The 22,015-nt window shown below is 37.2% G+C and overlaps 1 protein-coding gene across 1 annotated transcript; it reads left to right on the forward strand.

The window, feature by feature from the left end:
* The first annotated feature begins 1,039 nt into the window (after positions 1 to 1,039).
* Positions 1,040 to 13,729, forward strand: LOC121421399 (NAD-dependent protein deacetylase sirtuin-3-like). Its single transcript, XM_041616100.1, has 9 exons — positions 1,040 to 1,389; positions 4,159 to 4,423; positions 5,375 to 5,533; positions 6,098 to 6,333; positions 7,506 to 7,606; positions 8,585 to 8,635; positions 9,481 to 9,597; positions 11,240 to 11,458; positions 13,067 to 13,729. Exons 1-9 carry the CDS (start codon positions 1,278 to 1,280, stop codon positions 13,439 to 13,441), a joined length of 1,635 nt encoding a protein of 544 aa, XP_041472034.1. The 5' UTR covers positions 1,040 to 1,277; the 3' UTR covers positions 13,442 to 13,729.
* The last annotated feature ends 8,286 nt before the right edge of the window (positions 13,730 to 22,015 follow it).

Below are 22,015 nucleotides of genomic sequence, written 5' to 3' on the forward strand. Positions count from 1 at the left end.
GAAATATGAAGGCTTCACCGTCCCGGCTCACTCAACTATACTACTCTAAACATGTAACGTACTTAATCTCCCCCCCCCCCCCGAGTCCGCTGAACGAGGCGAAGGACTGAAGTTTTAAACATTTTGTTGTTGTTTGCTGCATTAAAGATTAAAAAAATTAAAAAGATATGTGATTTGATTTTTGCATCGGAAACAAGCCATGTCAGATGATGATGATGGTGATAATGATGATGATGATGATGATGGTGGTGATGATGATGATGCTGATGATGGTGATGCTAACGATACAACTTTTAATCAAAGCAATAAAGGTATATTAGGCCTATAATGATGGTGATAGCAAATCCTTTTTTCGGACTCTATTAATCAATCATAGACCTTTGTCTTGTAATTCAAATGTGCAACTGGCTGTTGATCTGCTTCTTGCTGCAGTTAAAATTGATCTCTCAATTTTAAAATATCAACATAAAATTACTATTGATTTCAAACAATATCTTGCGACATCCCATTGTAGGAGCTGCACCCCCCCCCCCCTTCCCTCGTATGAAAAATTGCACTCACTTTTTATAATTTTTGTTATCATGTTTGCTGTCCATGTTTTTTTTATTCGTTCTCATCCTTTAGAAGAAAAAGAAATGGTGATGGAATGTATTATTCAAATAATGACTGCAAATTCATAGCACAGGAAAAGAGCAACATCAAACTGGCGCATACTTTACCATAAATAAAAAAAATCAAGTTCACTGATATGTAATTTATTAACATCTAGATTTATGTCACCCTTTTTATTTATTTTTTTCCATTTATTTTTTTATTTCATCTTTGTTTTGTGATCTTACTGCTTTTGAACTGTTTCAAATCACTTCCAATTACCTGTAAATATTGTGATTATATGTGATTTTGAATACCAATAAAACACATAATTAAAAAAAAAAAAAAAAAAAACATCTAGACCAGTGGCATAGAGGTGGATTTTCTACATAGAGATGGTCGTCGTCGAATTCTGTAAAAAGTGTATACGCCATCTACGTTTAAAATCAGTGTAATGTCAGAGTTTGCGAATGCCGCATATTCACCGGAATGGGACGAGTTATTTCATCACCTAGAATTTATAGAAAGTTGGCTCTGATAGTGAAATAAATCTTAATTTCCGAATGAGACTCATGTTTTGTCATCTGCTGAAAGTTGGCAACATATTAATTAGCATGAATTTATGCTGAATTTCATGAGATGCGGTGGTTTCGAAGACTCCGTCCGTGCAGGTTTTGTGGAGAACGATGCTGCGTCGGTTGATGATGGCAACGAGCAGCCGAAACTTCACGGCGAACTTGCGTGGAGAAATCAAGCCGGGGCCGAAACTGAAGGAAAAGGATGCGATCGTTTCTCGAGGTAAAAAACCGGATATATAGATTCTAGGATTAAAACGTTAGAATAGTAGAATAACCCTGTAATACTTGATATAGAAGTTAAGGCATGCCGAAGTTAATTGGCATAATAATGACGCCGGGCCTTTTGAGTTTTTTTGTCAGTTTGTCTCACTTTGACTTTGAGTTTGAGACTGAGTCTGAGTTTGTCATGTGTTTGTTTGGACTTGGACTCTTTTGGAGCTGTTTGTAAGTTAAGAGCGACTTTAAGAACATATGGGGACCCTTTCCTGTGGAAAATGGTATATTCATTGACAATGGTGAAGCGTCGGAAAGGTTCACCAGTCGTTCTTTAAGTTGCTCTTAGTCTTAACTTACAAACAGCTTTATGAAACGGAACCTGAAGCGACTTTAAGTCACGACTGTGAACCTTTCTAGTTTCGTACACGCTCATGACATGACGCTTAAACCGCTGTCAATGAATATATCATTTTCCACAAGAAGGATCACCAGTCGTTCTTTGTCATTTGGGGTGCCTGGATATGTATTCCTCCTTGCCGAAATTAAGTGCACTGCGAGAGTGACCCATTAATTTTAATTTAAATTCCTATGTTAATACTTTATATTGCTTTTTGTCTTGTAATTGTTTTAATCTGTAATTCATGTTCATTTCAGTTTTTACTGCGAGACATGATGTTTTTGATAAAATCCATTTATGTATCTATCATCTATCTTCTTAAAGTTGTTCTTAGTTTGCCAACAGCTTTATGAAACACCCACCAGGATGAGAGATCCTCCCTTTTTTTTGATAGATCAACTCGGTCTGACTTCAGTCAATAGTAGTACTAGACAACATGTAACTGTTAGTCACACAAATCAGAAAGCTAGTAGTAGATACTAGGCCTATTTAAAGTCAGTAAATCTAGAATCTAGTGACGGTCAAACCCTAAAAAGATATGATCTTTATGAAAATTATGGCGTTATCCTGGTTTATGTCACTGGTCCATTCATGTTCACTTAGCCTTTTTGGCGGTTCATCTCCCATCTTCCCTTTTAATGGGGAAGTTCACCCTGAAAAAAAGTTTATTGTAAAAATAGCAGAAAAAATAATAAAAAATATTGCCGAAGGTTTGAGAAAAATTCATCAACTAATTAAAAAGTTATTAGAATTTTAATTATTTGATTTGTGACGTCATATGCGAGCAGCATTCCTACATAGCGAATGGTAAAAAATCAATGAAATGTCATTTTCTCAGAAAATTGAAAATGGTTTTCACTGTACCTTTTGTATATCAATAGATCAATCATTTCACACCTGATCATGAATAGAAAACAAATTGAAGTCATCAGGAACCATACAAAATTTTAAATTCATGCATTTTATATTACATAACACATGGGGCAGCTGCTCGTTTATGACGTCATAAATCCAAAACTTTGAACTCTAATAGCTCTCTTACTCTTTAACGGATTTTCCTCAAACCTTCACCAATATTTTTTACTATTTTTTCTGCTATTTTTACAACAAAGTTTTCTTCAGGGTGAACTTCCCCTTTAATAATATATTATATAGCATTTATGAGGCACTGATCTATCTAGTTGCCTATTCAGTGGCGCACTATATATTACCCCGGCTGTAGTTCCAGCTGCTAAAGGCGCTTGGTGCATTCAAGGAATTAATCCTACCGGGTACCCATTCACCTCACCTGGGTCGAGTGCAGCACAGTGTGGATAAATTTCTTGCTGAAGGAAAGCATGCCATGGCTAGGATTCGAACCCACGACCCTCTGTTTGAAAGGCGAGAGTCTGAACCACAAGACTAAGACGCGCCCACACATTTTTCATATTAAATAATTAATTTGAAACAAATCCGTCTCTCCATTGATATAGATCTTTTGAATTAACCCTACAGTAGCAATTGCAATATTTTTACTACCTGTTTACCTGTTTCACCAGAGAACAATAGATTCAGTGGACCAAATATATTCTCTGGTGAAACAGGTAAATAGGTAGTCAAAGAATTGTGACTGGCAGTGGTAGTGTAGATCTATGAATGTTTTACATAGATCTAGGCAATTTCGACATATGTATACCATGTATAGTTTGCCCTTTATTGTGAGATTATGCATTTTTGAGAACATATTTTTTAATGATTCAATAATTCAAGAACAAATGCTTATTTACTCATTTTTTTGTATTTATATGTTTTATTGGGTCAATACGGACCAAAAATAAACAAAAATAACAAATCAAACATAATTAAAATATTTACAAGTGATCATAACATCATTAGGGAAAAAAACATATATAGTAATAAAAAGAATAAATAAGAAAAAAAAAGAGCGGAAAGATTTATGCAATGGCACAGACGTGATATTTTATACAACTTTGATGGCAAGAATTTGTATGTATATATACAGGGTAAACATGGTACATATAATGATACATGTAAAGATGACAAAAATTATAATTCAAACTTCCATTTCTTAAAATGAGCCGTGAGTTTATGTCTTTTTTTTGGCCACACAATGGGTGATTTCAAGTTCAGTGTTGACCTTTTGGTGTTGGTGTTGGGTCAATTTTTACACGATTATAACACCAAACATAAAATGAGGATGGTCCCGAAAAGTCACTCACTAGTTGTTGAGATGTCAATAATGTGATCTGGATCAGTTTTACAAGCTCTGAATAAGTTTTGGAGCTAGGGGAAGCAACCAAAATTTCAACACTAACACCAACACCAAGGCCAACACCGAACTTGAAATCACCCATATTCAATTTCCCTTTTTTTTAGATGGTGTGTCATCAGCCCCCAATGCCAGTTCTGCCGGTGGTGGACGGACAAGATTGCGCAATCATTCCACCAAGCCACCACCTCGACTTCCGCGAAACAATGGCACCACTAGGGGTCCTGGATCGAGAAAGGCTCCTGCTTCCAGTAGCGCGAGCAACATCAATAAGAACCGAAACATCCTGAGGACAGGAAGTGCATCGTCGGAACGATCTTTGAACAAATCGTTTCAGAAATTGGCGATCGATGACAAAAAAGCATCAAGAAGGTATGAAATTAGATCAACCTTTAATTCATTGCAAATCAATTTTAAGTGCCTGAATCAATTAGATTTGACAATTGATTATGTAATTGATTGCAAATGCGTTCCTTGAAATTTCCCTTCTTGTTAGTAAATTTGTTAATCTTACATATATGAATGGTCCGACAAGTATTCAATTAAAGCCTATCTAAAGTTAGAGCAAATATGAAAAAGGGGGCAAATGACTGATTATTGATATTTATGATATCAATTCCAAAATAAATGTATAACATACTTATAAACTATACAATCAATTCTTAATAAAAGAATATAAAACCTCTGAAACAAGATAGCCTGTGTTAAAGCATAAAATTCAAAGAAACAGATCAACAAAAGTTTGATAAAAATTGAATAAATAATAAAGCTATTAGCATTGAAGTTTAGATCATTGTTATAATGTTGATCCTCAAGTTGGCAATGTGACAAAGATGTGTGATGTCACTTGTGAACAACTTTCCCATTACTTTTCTATATATTTCACTTAAACTGCCTCGTTTATCACATCTATCAGTAGATGATGTTTTCTTTCTATGAGAGGGCATGTAATATGGATTTTTAAAGAATACATCATGGATAAAGAGTTTGTATCACTCTAAGAAAGAGCAAAAAGGGACATTTTAGGGGTATTTTATAGTCCCTGACGGAAAGTTGTTCACATGTGACATCTTTGTCGCATTGCCAATGGCAGGATCTCCATAGCATTAGTTATCGCAATGTTCAAATGCTCATAACTTTCTCATTATTAGTCTGATTTTTCTCAAACTTTCTTTGATCTTATTCTTTGATTTTTCTCTTTCCACACAAGCCCACCTGATCCAAAGGTTTCATTTCCCTTTAAATTGTAATTGCAAATCAGTTGTGAATATTAGTGTATAAATATCTTAATGTTGCGACCCCCTAATTTGTTATTTATTACAGTGTAACGCCAAGCAGACGACAGTCAACGTCTGCTGGTAACAGTTCATCATGTAATAAGATAGAAGACATAGCAAGACGAATCTTAATGAAGAAGAGTAAAAACATTGTCGTGATGGCTGGTGCGGGGATCAGTACACCTAGTGGTATCCCAGATTTCAGGTAAGATGTGTCAACATTCATTCATTCATTCATTCATTCATACATTCATTCATCCATTCATTCATTCATACATTCATTCATCCATTCATTCATTTATTTTTATTTTTTATTCAGTCCATCCATCCATTTAATTGTTCATTTATTGATTTATTAATTTTTATTATTATTTTTTTTTCATTCATTTAACTTGTTTTATTTACTATTTTGTATTGAGGGAGAGTGAAAATACTCTCATTTATTTCTTTCAATAATATATACATCTGAAAACATGCAAATATACATTATTTTGAACATAAATATATACAAATATAATCATGAGACATTTAGATGAGATAAAAAAAATGAAAGAAAAAGGTATCCCCAAAAGCCTCAAAGGCTTGAAAAAAGAGAAACCAAGAATAAAACACAATAATGATTATAGAAAATGATTCACAAAAGTAGAGTAGAGTAATGGAATGCATCGCCAAAACACCATTTGTTTACTTATTTCTTTACTTTTTGTTTATTTTACTCATTTTGTTTATTTCATTTATTTTGTTAATTTTATTTATTTCATTCATTCAGATCTCCAGGGTCAGGTCTGTACGACAACCTACAGCAATACAGCATCCCTTATCCCGAAGCTATCTTTGACATTGACTTCTTCCGCAAGAACCCAAAGCCTTTCTTTGCCCTAGCCAAAGAGCTCTATCCTTCGGGGAAGTACCGTCCTAATTACGTTCACTACTTTGTACGGATGCTCTACGAAAAGGGACTGCTGCTCAGGATGTATACGCAGAATATAGACGGGCTGGAGCGATGTAAGTCTGAAAATATTGGATTCTTCATTTCTAACAAACCTAGATGAATCTGTTGAAGTCGGACTGCTATGGAAGTCGAGTCGATTTCGGCAAAATTTGACTTAGAAGATACATGCTTTGCACTTTCTTATAACTGTTTCATCAAAAAAGAAATTGTCAGTGTCTGAAGGTTACACAGCAACAACCTGAGACTTAAACAGTTGCTTCTTATCCCATCAAAACTGAAAACAAGTTGTCTGTCAAAGACATAGCTGTCAGATCTGATGGCTTTATCCAACAGAATATGTTGATGAAACGCCTTTATTCCTCCTGAAGTTGAAAATTACTTCCCCATTTGCATATCAATTCACATATTGATGTTTGACTTAGGCAGTCTTGGCTGTATTTTATATTTATTTAAATGTTTTCATTTTATAGAAGGCAGATCAGGGGCCCATTTCATAAAGAGTTACAACTATTGTAACTTTGCCATTATGGCAACTACCATGGTAACCTTGATTCTGATTGGCTGCTGAGCCCTGATACCATGGTAGTTGTCTTCATGAAACGGGCCCCTAATGGCAGAGGGGAATGGAGTACATTGGTATGGGCATGTTTTGAGGAGGGATTCTGGCCATGTTTGAGAGGGGCGCTTGAGTGATGGAGAGTTGGGTCGAGGGGGAGGATACACTGAATGGAGTAAAGAGGAGGGAGGGGTTGAAGGGGATCTCTATTAGTGCAAGGTGAATCAAACCACCCCCCTAGTCGGGGACTAAACTGGGTATAGACCCTGGATGACTGACATTTTGTATTTTACCCCATTATAGGTGAGGTGAATGGGTACCTGGCAGGAATTTATTCCTTGAAATGCACTGAGCGCTTGAGGGCTGCTTGAGCTACATCCGGGGTTATAACAGAGCTGCCAAGTAGTACTGATTTTCCGTATTTAGTACTGAAAATGTAGAAGAATACTGATTTCTTAAGTTTCAGTTTATGTGTTGTCCTATGGTATTCCTGTGAAAATACTAATTTCCTCACCAAAATACTGATTTTCAGCCTTGAAAATACTGAAATCTTGTTCAGGTTGGCAGCTCTGTTATAATATCCAAGTCCTTTGGAAGCACAAAGAGACGTTAGTCATAATGTGTTTTGTTCGCTATAATATAACTGACTATTAATATTATTATTAATAGTGGCTGGTATCCCTGGAGATAAGCTGGTAGAGGCTCATGGGACATTTACGACGTGTACCTGCACCAAGTGTGGTTATGAGCACGAAGGAGAGAGTGTCAAGGTATGTCAGGGACCCGTCTTACAAAGAATTTGGAAAGCCAGCAAAGCAAACATACAAGATGCATGTTCGTTCAAAAAAAAAAATTCTAGATATGTTATCCATAAATTCATTGATTTCTTGACAATTCGGTGTGTTCTCCTTAGTGTACAAAGGACATTTTTCAAATTCCCTGTGAAAAAATTATGACACTGATGGATTTCCATAGAGTTATGATTGATTGGATCAATCGTAACTCTTTGTTAAACGGGGCCTTGATTGACCTCGACTGTATGGAAATCATCAATGTCATAATTTTTTTGTTCTGAAACTTTGCACAAAGTCATTTGCAAACAAAGAGGACACTGAAGTTTCGAGAAAAATTTGAATGTATGGATCATGCATCATATCTGGAAAATATTTTAAATAAACATGCATGTCAGAAGTTTGCTGGCTTTCCATAGTTGTGCTTGATTGGATCAATTGCAGCTCTTTGTAAGACAGGGGTCAGTTTGACACAAAAATTATAAAAACAGTTATGATAAGGTATCAAATCAAACAGATTTTTTTAGTTTGTGTGATTGTTGGCAGTGTTCTGGAGCTATTGTTGAAACTAAAAAGATTTATCACTTAAGATTTTGTTTCTTTTTGTATAAATTCAAGTCTTGTATTGTAAGTGTATATCATTCTGTTGTCTTATTGCTTTCCTTGTCTCATGTTGAACGCAGGAAAATAAGTTATGATATTTTACTCTTCTGATATGGTGACAAAGGTCATAGGTCATTAGAGATCAATGAACTTAGGATTTCGTTTATTATCATATGAATGTTATTGTTTTTCCTTTTTCTTTTTTGTAAAGTTGCACATTCAGTTATTATCAAGGTCAGTACTGCTGCTATATTGTATTGCATAATGCAGGCAAGACTGCCATACACTTTCCAATGTTCTTATCTGAAATCCAGACTTATTCCTTTATCTTGTTGCTTTCTTATCTCAACACAGGGAACTATATTCAATGACAAAATACCAAGATGCACAAGGCCAACTTGCACAGTAAGTTTCTTCAACAGGGGCTGTTTCATAAGTGTTGTAACTTTGCCATCATGACAACTACCATGGTAGCAGGGCTCAGCAGCCAATCACAATCAAGGTTTTCCATGGTAGTTGCCATAATGGCAAAGTTACCATAGTAGTAAGTCTTTGTGAAAAAGGCCCCAGAACTGTAATTATATTTAATGTATACTTGCTTATAGTGCCTTACATTTAACTGGTAAACAGATAAAACCAATTAACAAGATCGCAACTTGCGCAGCTCAATGGATTCCTTGGTATTACAGATCCCATCTTTAAAAACAAATGTAATACTAATACTAGGTGATCGAGCATTTGCATATATGTAGTCTCAAAGGTCTCGAAAATCATACCCCTGGAAGTCAGGGAAGCACCATCTGTAAACAGCTTGAAATCAAAACTTAAAGCACATTTATTTAATGCCGGTAATTAATAAGGAGCATGTTGGGAGTCTTATTTAACATAGCAGAACAAATTATACTTTACTTAATAGTTTCTGTGCTCTCTAGATTTATTATATCATTATTGCTGTAAAATTATTAACGTGGAGGTTTACGGTTCGCCAAGTGTAATATGAAGAAGGGAAAGGAAATACGGCAGAAAAATTAAAACGGAAAGAGGAGGAAGAATGAAAATAGGAAATTGGAGATATTCTTTTCTTGGAAGTGGGTTAAGTCCTGAAAAGGACTGTAAACCAGACGGGAAGAGCTGAATATGGCTTGAGTAGCGATGGTTTGAGTAGTAGCAGGATGAAGTGAAGAGAGGTTATAAGATTATTTACGGCCATTACAATGTTTTCATGTGAAAATCTTGATTTTCTTTTGTAGGGTGTGGTCAAACCCAACATCGTGTTCTTTGGTGAAGACTTGCCAAAGAGGTTCTTCTACTACATGAAAGATATGCCTCTGTGTGATCTGCTTATCATCATGGGAACATCTTTAGAGGTAATAATAACAGTTACCTTTATATACGTGGGGGCGCCGTGGTCTAGTGGTTACGACTCGCCTCCCTCTGATTGAGACGTGAGTTTGAATCCCAGCCTTGGCATATTTTTCTTCATTAAAAATATACCTACGTTGTGCTGCACTCGACCCGAGTGAGGTTAATGGGTACCCAGCAGAATGAATTCACTGAGTGCTGGAAGGCAGCTTGAGCTAAAGCTGGGGTAATAATAATAATGGCAATGCACCTCGGAGTAGATTATTTCTAGATTGATGGCGCAATAAAGATGCCTGTTATTATTATTATAGGGCTTAATACATTTTTTTTTAGCGCTTAACATTACATTTGTTCTAACCCTGGTCATAGGATCGTGCCATGCTCGCACATAATGTATGCACTTTCTCCACTCCCCGTGGAGCGATACAAAATGAGTTCTAAGGCTCGATTGCTAGGCATACTACATAGGCTTTTGCCACCTACTGGGTACCCATTAAACACCTAGGTGGAGCGTGGCAAAGTGTGGATCGATGCCTTGCTTGGGATGCTAGGCCATGGCGGGATTCAACACACGACCAATTCTATATCTATTTTTTAACAAAATTACTAGATGGCATCCGTCTATCAATTTGTTCTATTTATTATTTTCATTTTTCTGACATGTACTAGGTTATATTTAGAATATATTGTCAGTGTCTGTCTAAAATTGAATTATAGTAATAATTAACGAAAATAATTGCCCTCTATCAATTCAGTTTCAAATTACTGAAATTACTTATATTTACAATTTTTGTCTCACCTGCGAAGCAGAGTGAGATTATAGGCGCCGCTTTTCCGATGGCGGCGGCGTCAACATCAAATCTCAACATCTAATCTTAAATGTGGATCTACATTTTCGTTTTTTTATCGTGTTTTCATTTTTTATTTATGAACCTAATATAACCCAGACATTTCAGCCATTGGCTGCAGTATGTTTATTGTTGTTTTTGAAATAAAAATAAATCATAAATATACATTGTATGTTAATAATAATAATACAGGTATATTTACCCAGGGAAGCCGCTTCAGTTCCGAAAAGTGTTCTCCCAGCGGGCCCTGCTATTATTATTACCCCAGCCTTAGCTGGGCTGCCTAGGCGCTCAAGCATTCAAGGAATTTCTTCCTACCGGGTACCCATTCTCCTCACCTGGGTTGAGTGCAGCACAATGTGGATAAATTTCTTGCTGAAGGAAATTGCGCCATGGCTGGGATTCGAACCCACGACCCTCTGTTTCAAAGTCCGAAGACTAATCCACTGGGCCACAATTTCTGTTTCTGTTTGTGGTAACTCCCGTAGGAACTCGGCAGGACAGCATTTTTTGCTGGTAAACGCCAAGCTGGTATATAACCAATTACCTTGGAAACATTTTACGTCTAGGTTAATCAGTCATAGTGGCTGACGTAATAGACGACAGATATCACTCTTGGGCCTTTTTATCAAAGTGGAGACAATGGCAGAGTTGGGATTCGAACTCACAACCTTGCGATTATGAGTCCAATGCTCTAACCACTGGACCACACGACCCTTGAACATGCTATTAGGAGAACATCTGAGTAATTCCCTTTTCCATTCTCTCCCTGCATCTTCTCTCATTTTCAATGTTCCAGGTGTACCCCTTCGCTGGTATAGTGGACTCCGTGCGCCCCTTCATCCCCCGTCTCCTCATCAATCGCGAGGTGGTGGGGCCATTCTCGCGCCCCACCTCCAGCCGCCACAACGACCTGGCTGTGACGGGCGACCTGGTGGAGTGCGTCCAGAAGTTCGCCCGGGTTCTCGGCTGGAAGAAAGAGCTGGAGGATGTGATAACGCAGAATGAAGCGAAGCTGGTGAGTTTGTGAATCAATTTCAGGGTCCTATCCTAGAGTGTTGTGATCAATATTCCAGGGAACCCTTGCTGAAAGAGTTGTAATCAAACGCAAGCCCTAAAATCAAATGCAACTTGATTTTTGGACCAATCAGGAGTGCACATTATGGAGTTGTGTAAGATTTTGAGAGTTGTCTTTCATTGAAGCATTTTCTGCAACGTGACCCAGATCGCTTTTAACTATGAGATGGATCTCAGTGTTGAGATTAGCACCGGCGTGTTGGCTCAGTTGGTAGAGCGTCCGTCTTACAACTGGGAGGTCAGGGGTTCAAACCATGGCTGCGTCAGACCAAAAGACGTTAAAAGATGGGAGTTGCTGCTACCCTGTTTGACATTCAACGATTAAAGGGATAGAGCCCCTCGTCGATCTGGTGCTGCACAGCAGCTGCAGGGCCCACGATCAATTGGGCAAAGCAAATTTTTGGAGTATTCCATTTCATGTCTATTTTGAACATTAAAAATAAAATATGGATTTTTTTTCATGAATAAAGATCAATCACATCTCTTTGTAAGACAGGGCCCTGACTTGGAAGGCATAAGTACAGCGAATGAAACAAAGCTGATGAGTTTATCAATTGTGATCACTTCAGACCATTTGCAATCAAGAGATAACATTGATCACAACTCTTTGTCAGAGAGAGCCATGTGCCCATATTCTGAAGTCTGGTTTAATTCTATCTCTGATCTAAAGTTGTGGTTTAACTATGGAAAGCCAATGGTGACATAAATCTCTATGAACCCTACATGTATTCTCAACTCGGGTTTAATTCAATCTCTGGTCTAAAGTTGTGGTGTAACTATGGAAAGCCAATTGTGACATAAATCTCTTACAGTTGAGGTTCAATTAATCGGCTCATTTGACTCTCAAGTCATTCTTAACTGTCTTTGGAAGGATGAATGAGATAGTTGTCTTCACCATGAAAGAAATAGGAGAGAGCACAGTGAGCATAAGAAAGGTACAATGTAAACAATATTTTGACATGTTTGGCTTCCCATAAAGCATAAAGTTAGACCATGGTCTACCCGACTTCAGAATACGGGCCATGGGGTCAGAGGAAATGTAATGGAGATTAGAGTATAATAATAAGAATACCAACATGCTTATATAGCGCATATCACTGCCAAATGCGTCCCTATGCGCTAAATTGGATATTATTATTCTGGCTTTAGCCCCGCAGCCTTTCACAGCGAGGTGGCATTTCAAGGAATAAATTCCTGTCAGGTACCAATTATACTCACCTGGGTCGAGTGAAGCATAATGTGGATAAATTTCTTGCTGAAGGAAATTACGCCATGGCTGACACAAAGCTGCTGGTTTTTCTATTGATTTTAGTGTTTTGACAAGTTTCACAAAAAGTTGAAATCAATTCAGCTCAGTTGCTAACAAGTAATTGATCTCAGAATTGAGATTGATCCAAATTGATCACAACTTTTTGCAAAACATTGCCCCAGAGTTGGGGGTCATGATAACACATATTTTTCCCAAATCAATATCATTTCTTCATTAAATTAGAGATTCTACTCCTTATCACTAATCTCTCTTTCTTTAACTTCATTTTTCACGTCATAGGATGAAATGGTCTCTGAAATGGAATCAAATGCTGAGCCGTCATCTGCAGAGACGTTAAAGAACAACAGTAACGGGACAGATCAAAATGCCAAAACAAACACTAGCCCACAACGCCTTACAGGGTTACAACGTGAACAGGACACCACAAATATACGCAAAATACACACGCAGAGTTTGAGCAGAGCCAATTCACAGAGGGCCCCCTCTGCGTCCGTGCGTCGAGTAAGCTCTTCGGGCACAGGGCGGTCAAGCTTGCCACGGATTACAAATTTTAATAGAACTGGTGGTTATAGGACAGGTCGCAAAGTGATATCGTCAAGTAGTAGTAGTAGTGAATCGTCATCATCAGAAGAGAGTTCGGAAGACGATTATTGAGTGAATGTCGTCGATCATTAGCATTTAACACGTTGGCATTTGCTGGATAGCGACTCGGTGAGAAACTGGCTTTGTGAGTCTGAACGTAGCATTGTTGGGATGGAAGAATGGTAAAGAATTATGATCAGGAAAGAGGTCGCAGAGCTCGTCTGAAAGAAGTTATGTTATGATGAAGGGGTGAACTATGGGAGGTGTGAACAACTCAGCTAAGAAGTCATGCGGAGGAGCAGCTATTTATAGTTATCATTCAGTCTTGAAGATTGTCATATCGTCGATGGCAGCTGACATCATAGATACAAACTTTTGTTGGGATAGATTTGCATAAAGCTGAGAGGTTTGCATTTCTAGCGTGACTCTCTTGAGTTGCCTTTCTTCAACTTGGAGCCTAGACAATAGTCATCAAACTATAGGGATAAATCTCAGAAATGTATTTCTAACATGATATTCACATGTTAAGTCTTTTCAAGAGAGAGCTTAGACGATGATCTTCCTTCAAATTATTATGTCTGCTTGGAATCGGATGATCCACCATATTTGGTGGATTCGCAATACACTGCGCCCTCTCTCTCGGTTGCAGCGGACAGGCCGAAATTTGTAATGCATCATGGGAAAAAGTCGACATCTGTTGCGCGTGCTAGCACTAAAATGAATGCATGCATGTGATTATTCAGAGCCAGCCGACACGGCTCGACCGGATATGCTGTTACAGGGTCGAGGAGGTAGGGAGAAATTTGCCTGCATATTTCTTTGAGAAATGAAGACCGTTTTTGGTGAATTCTTACCATATATATGATTTTGATTTTTGAAGTACTAGCACTGAGAGCTGCATGCGCCTGTCGACCCCAATGTTAGAAATTTGGCCTGTTTGCTGTAACCTGTAGATGATGCACCATATTTTGAATCCACCGAATTGTCAGCTTCGATTGACACCCAATGACACGTGTATGTAAAGGAACTTGTCATGAGTATTTCTGCACTTATAATATGTATTGTCGTGCTGAAGCTATATTTCAAAATATAAAGAATGTGCAATTGTTAGTTTAAAAGAAGTAGTACAAATTGATATGTAGAAACTTGCAATTTTTTTTCTTTTACCATGATTTCTTGGATTTAATTTCAGGGTTTCATATTGAAGCACTGTGTACGGTAAAGAGTGAATAATTTCAAATTGATCAGATACATGTATTCTTTCTTGACATAAATTTTCTTTACAAATCTATGTTAATTCAAATTGGCAACTTACAGGTGTTTGTTTTTAAACTGTTAAAATGGTATGTGAAATATTTTTGCAACTAACGTACATGTACATGGACAACATGAAGATTTTATATCAATCTGTTGCCAATTTAACAATTTGTAATCTTTTGATTTTTATCACATTAATGCGCTAAGCAGCATTCTCGCCAGAAAAAAATTCACCCATGTCGGGGACTTGTGCTGCCACTCCTGGGGGGTGGGTGCGGAGCGCGGAAGCGACGGCCTTTTCATCAAATAGAGACGCTAAGGAAGCCCCATTGTGGCGTATTTTTAAGCCCACACAAATGCACATAAATGCACAGATACTTGCCGTTCAGTCCAAAGAAAGAGAAGTGCAGCTTTCCAGCTTATGAATTGTAAATATTTTCGAGAAAAAAGAAAGAGTCGGGCCCTGGTCGGACCAGACATGAGAAGTCAAAGGGCTTTGTCGTGTTTCTAGATTTAGGCTGGATCTGCAAAACATGTCCGCCGCTCCGTCGATCGTCTATATAGCGCGCGCGTATCGTGCATGCACCTAGTTAGCGATCTGTGCATACATGTACGGTACAGTATACAAAATGCGCATCCAACAAGCGTCGGCGCTAGCTAGGGCCCTGCACTGATTTTCATTGCTGTTTGCAAGTGGTCTTAAGTTGGTGGGACTTCGGTGCAACCTGATAAATGAAGTTGATATCACTAAGAGGAGTTCATGGAGTGTATTATTTATTTCTGAATATTTTAATTTTTCCACGCATGTCGCTGAAATTTTACGCATGGTTCCACTTGGTCTCCATTTCCGCACGCATGGTGTTTGAACCATGCGTATTATACACTGGCGAGAACGCTGGCGCTAAGCACATTTTGCAAAAATAAATTCACTTCAGTATGTGCATTTATGAGAGCCTTCGATCAAAGTTTTCAAGCCAAAACACAATGAAAACAACATCATATACTATTATGGACAATGATACATGTCAGGTAGTTGTCAAATCAAAATAACAAACATAAATTTGTATAGCACAGCTTTATATGAATATATTCAGCTGTGCTGCATATGTTTATTGATATGGTCGCAAAGCGCATAGACTGTAGTCATTGAATATGATATGTGTAAAGTGTTTTGGTTTTCATAATTCAATCATATTACTATATTCTGTCAAAAGGTATAGGATTGGAAGAAAAATCGATCTCGTTAAGAATGAGGATGGACTTTGGACCTTCATGTATTTTTTTCCAAACGCAGTTTTATTTTTCTTTCTTTCTCTCTCTCTTTTATAGCAGCAATATGCTATTTGATGCTGCCTCTAGCAATTTTTTTTTTCATGGCTTTTATTCTCTCTGTTTTTTGGTCAATTTTTGGTGTGTGTTCAATGATATGCAATATTTTTTATTCACTTGCTTGAAAAGTGCCTTGCTTTTGCTGTTTTTGGTGAATGGGAATAAGACGTTGTGTGTTTACAAGTGTTATGAGTGATGTGGTAGGGCTTGTTATGGTGATTGGTGTTTTTTTTTTCAATTGGACAATTCCTAGGCGATAGGCATACCTTATGGGCACATCACATGTCATGGCTCTAGTGGTGTATGACTCTTGTCCTTCTAAGAGAGGGTCTTGGGTTCAAATCCGTGTCATGGCATGTATATCTTTGACAATAATATATCCTTGGTGTGTAGCACTCAACCCAGGTGAGGTAAATGGGTAACCGACAGCAATATTAATTCCTAATGCCTGTGCACCTTAATGGTGGGGTTACAGTCGGGGTAACTGTGATAATTATCGCCTTGAGCACTTTGGGCTTTAAAGTTGCATTCTCATCTATTGAAATTGTCAAAGAATTAGTGCAAACATTTTTGTGATAAAAGAAAGTTTCCTGAAAGTAGCATGCATAAAATAACTAGTAACGATGATAATAATGATAATAAGGATAATAATGATACTTATAATAATAGTAACAATAGTAATAATAATGATAATGATAGTGATCATGATATGGATAATGATAATAATAATGATAATAAAAATAAGAAAATAATAATGAAAATAACAATATAGTAATAATAATAGCTTGATTTAATAAGCGCTCTTTACCCGAGAATACATATAAGTAGTAGAAAAAATTAATTCACCTACACCTTGGTTCCTAACGAAATATCAATATTTATTGCAATGTCTTTCAAATTATTCTAAAAATTTGGAATATATTCATGAATTTGATTTCTGTACATATATCTCAATTCTGATGCACATATTTGTATGGCTACTGTATTTGCTGAAACTAAAAAGGGGAAAACTATGTTCATGTATATTGGTATTTCATTGGTATTTAGTATCGTATTTTCAAGCTGCTCGCTGAGGACAAAGGTTAGTCTGCTGTGCAAACCCTTCACTCAACTTGAGTTATAAGGGTCTGAATTTCAGCCTACTCATGCCGTGTACTAAAGGCCCTCTCGCTCAACAGCAAGTTTTGCATGTGCTAGTCTTTGCATGGAGACACACTTGTTGATCAAAGTTTCAATCAGGGTCTGCACCTGCAGACTAGACAAAGGTAGCCATTTGATTTCATGAATATGAGAACAACCCAAGTTTATGATAATTCTGAGAAAATCAAGAAAAACAGAAGGATTTTTGTGTACGGCCAAATAAGGAATCTGGTCAGATTTTCATTCATTTTGGACCCTTCATGGAATTACAGGATATAAATTACACACAATATTGGCTCCTATATAAAGCGACAAAGAGATGGACTTTGGTTTTTCTTCATACACTACACTCCATTGTCAATGAGCAATTTATTATTTCATATTTTATCAAATATGTACATATGTCACCTTTGACTTCTAATTTTTTTTCAATACATACGAAGCACCCTTTATATGTCTAAGAGAGCGCAAGGTAGAAAATGAGGCCCTGTTTCACGAAGGAATTACAACTGTTAACTTTGCCATTATGATAACTGTCAAGGTAACAATGCTTAGCAGCCAATTAGAATCAAGGATTCCAGGGTAGTTACCATAATGGCAAAGTTTCTGGAATTGTGAGACTTTGTGAATCTGGGTCCCATCTGACATGTACAAAGAGTTGTCCGAATTTATTCGGGAGAATTCTGTTTTTGTGGAACCCTAGCTTAAGACGGGACCCTAGCCCCTTAAAGTGCAAAAGGAGGATCAAATTCAAATGGTTGCCAATGAATAAAACTATAAGCTGCATTCACCAACAACAAAAAAGAGTTATATTTGATACGCAAACTTTTATTTTTATTTGAAGATGTAGTGGTAAACCCAAATTCATATTTTTGTTTGAGTGTTTCCCAAGAAGTAATAATCCTTTCCAGTGTGTTTGTTAATCCTGGCCCTGTATCACGAAGCTTAGCATTCGATCATATAGTATAAATATGTGATTGATTGCATTGACCATACTGTTAAATCACTTGTGAAAATCAGTTGTATGATCAGTCGTAAAGCTTTGTTTTATCGGAGCCAGCTTACATGAATATGTATATGTGATAAAGTTAGAGTATTTTGTGAATAAATCAATTTGAAAGCTCAGTGTTGTGTGTCTCTGAGATTACTTCGTAGCAATACCATGTCGTGAGATACTCTGGCCTGTATTCTGAAGTCAGGTTTCATTTAAACTCTGGTCTAAGTTATGGTTTAAATATGGATAGTTAACTGACACAAAGCTCTTACAGGATAAGTTTGATATATCAAGTCATTTAACTCAAATCATTCATAACTGTCAGGAAATAATGGTAAATTGCCAATTCGTCTACTGCGACTCCTTCACTGACCGCATGGTCTACTCTCATTTAGTCTAATGTCTTTCCTTCCAACATAATACATTTCATCTCACAACCATTTGGTCCAATCATCACTTCGCCTAATCACCATTTCGTCTCATAACCAGTTGGTCAATTATCCATTTCATTTTCATTCATTCTGCACAATTAACACTAAGTCCAATTAGACCAAATGGTATATAGACTAAATGGCAATTGGGCAATTGGGTTGTTCGACGAAATGGTGAGTGGATGAATTGGCAATTAGACCCTGTGGATAGTGGACGAACTGGTGGTAGACCAAATGATAGATGAGATGGCAATTGGAGGAACTGTTTCCTTCACCACTACAGCATAAAGAAGGAGCAAAGTCAACACGAAACAATGTAAATATACTTTGGATATTTATGGGTTCTCAAAGAGGCTGTTCTCACTACCTTCTTAAAACTAGTTTAGTGGAAACTAGTTTAACGTGTCATGAGAATGGTCGAAGTGACCTTGGAAGCGATCTTCCAAACGGGTTCAGAAATCCACCTCGCGATGTAGTTTTCAAGATCGCTTTGCCTCAGACTGGTTTTAGCACGAGGACACAACCGTTCTTCAGGAAGCGATCTTCGCACATTTTGAGCGCACTACATGACAGGTGTATAATGACCATGCTGCGGTTTCGAATTTCGCGCGAAACGTGTCGCCCCACTGAGAGCGTTTACATAGCAACAAGAGCGCTTTACGGGAAGTGATTTTGAAAACCACTTTCTTGTGATCAAGTGGGAAATGCTAGCAAAGCGATCTTCCAAACTTGTTTCCTGAATCAGTTTCCAGTAAACTAGTCTTGGCAAGCATGAGAATGGCTTCTTTGTTTTAGCACAGAGTTAGAGTATGGTCTATGTTATATGGTCTATGTCGAACCAGACTTCAGAGTATAAGCGTATGTGTTTACGTAGCTATTTATGGTTGGTAAGCTAAACAATAATTCAAAAAATATATATTTAATTTCTTCTCTGCTATCAAGGTAACAAGAAAGGGAACACATTCAAGAGAATAAAATGAGGCAATCAAATGCAGAATAATTGGATAGAGTTGCAAAACATTTTATTGACAGACACATGATGTGTTTACAATAATAAAACAATAGGCCTAAATGCATGAACCATGATTGGAGGTTTAAATCATCACAGATTTTGTTTCCAATGTCAAAAAGTGTTGTATTTTTCACAAGCCAATTTTAACACCATATATTTTGAGCAAAAAAGAAGCAATTTTCATGCAAGATGAATGTTAACATGTTCTCTGGTATTGAATCAGTGATCTGTCAATATGCGATCACATTATTATCTGAGACCCAGAAGAAAGATTTCCCAGACATAATACTACTCAATTGTGGCATTTTGAGGCGTGGATAAACAAGAAATTTGGAACAAGCTTATTGATATGTATTTATATTGGTGATAACGCTGTACACATCTGGTCGATTCAATCACGTAGACATGAAAATAGTTAAGGTCAACCGGATATGGACAGTAAACAAGACGACTGCTCATTTTCATCCACTAATGAAATCATTTTCGCATTCATCCGACCCTGTACCAGTCTGCAGGAAGTTAACATGAAACAGTGTGATTGTGAGTGAACTGTGACCCACTGCAGGGCCAGCAGGATCAGGAGAACTATCACGACAGGAGTCGGTCGGGTGATACAAGGGTGGATGAGGTCACCATGTACGAAATATCGTTTGTTTGAGAACAGTGAGACTGAACATAAAAACCCTTACGAGTCCCGAATTTGTGTATTGGATGAAAAGCTTATTAAGTACACATGTTCAGAGCTTAAAAATTCCCCTAATCTCATTGAATTCACCTAGAGGACAAGCCAGTCGAAACCTCATTAACATCACAATATTGCAGTTTAGTTGGATATATGAACAGACTACCAGTAAAAAAGCACTTACAAAAAAAGAAGACATTTCTAAAAGGTTCTAGTCTGTTCGCAGAAAAATTAATGCATCAAATTCTGATGATTATTAAAAATTCGGAATGCAAAAGTCGGAAATAACAACAAAATAGACTGAATGTTCACCGATTTTCAGTGAAATTTGACCATTGGTTTTTAACCTAATTATTTTCTGTACTGATTATCATAGAACTCAGAAACAGCTCCCCCTCCCAAAAAAGGGCAAGAAATAAAGATGTCTTTAAACGTTTATCTTACAGTAAAACCAAATTAGAAAAGAGAAATAAAAAAAATATCCTTAGTCAGATGCAAGAAACAAACAGTGTAATATATTTTCCCACTGACCAAGCTGACATAAAACACTTTGACATTCTTCACAAAGTGCAAATATTACTCTCTCTTAAATGAAGACATTTTCAAGTAAGCGAAAGCTAGTAAAACGACAATGCATAGAATTTACACCAACAAAAAAATTCTCAAGTTCTTACAATGAAAAATATTGCACCAATCTATTATAAATACTCACAGAAAGCAATGTACATTAACTATGGTAAAAGGAAAATATCGACATACTTGCCTTAGATACAGCGTAAAACTGTGATAAACAAGGGCCCAAATTCATACAGGTGGTTTTGAAAACCCACGGTTGAATCCATGGTTTATGCAGATTTCCTGTATAAATTACGCTTAATTTAGCGCGTATCGGGCACGTTTGTAGAACATTCCAGTGCTGATGCGTGCTTTTGTCACTGTGCGCCAAATTAACGCCTGTTACCATGGTAAGATATGCTATATAATTCATGAGTCCACTGTTTGAAGAGTGGACTCATGAATAAAATAGCGTGGATAACCACATCAACAGGCGTCGATTTGGCGCACTGTGACAAAAGCGAGCATAAGCATTGGACATTGTTTATTATACGCAGTAAATACGCCTAATTTATACAGAAAATCTACATAAACCGTGGACTCAATCGTGGGTTTTCAAAACCGCCTTTGTGAATTCGGGCCAAAGAGTTTGGAGTCAGTTGCATGGGGAATTTGATGCTAAATTGCTTATCAAAAGACCAGTGTTGTTAATCACACAGAATGGAATCATCATTTTAATTCTTTGATGCACTTTTGCCAAACCTTGGCAGTTGGTGATTTTTTACAAGATGGCTTAGAAAACGTGAATACTTGTAAGCAAGCAACCAAAGAACCAAAGCTAACGGTCCTCTCCGAGGGACCTGATAGTGAAAATAAATGCCTTATCAAAGTGCACTAGCGCATCAAGTGGGAATAAAAGGTCACCAAAATACGATACCTACGTTTTACCAACTGAGCTATCATGCCCCCTCCACCTTAACTACTGTGTTTCTTTAATTTTCTGCTTTTTCTTCCCTCAACTCGTTCAAACAGGGAGTGTTTCATGAGAGGACTTGTCAGACGCTTTATCCGACAAGTCCCATTTTATCCAGTTACCATAATTACATCGCTTCTCAGCAAATCATAATCAAAGAAAGCTGTGATATCTTACAACTTGTCGGACGCAAATGTTGATGAAATACTCCCCTTCAGAACATTTAAAGGACAAGTCCACCCCAACAAAAACTTGATTTCAATAAAAAGAGAA

This window comes from Lytechinus variegatus, chromosome 9 (assembly GCF_018143015.1).
Source record: "Lytechinus variegatus isolate NC3 chromosome 9, Lvar_3.0, whole genome shotgun sequence".
In the NCBI taxonomy this organism is placed as follows: Eukaryota; Metazoa; Echinodermata; class Echinoidea; order Temnopleuroida; family Toxopneustidae; genus Lytechinus; species Lytechinus variegatus.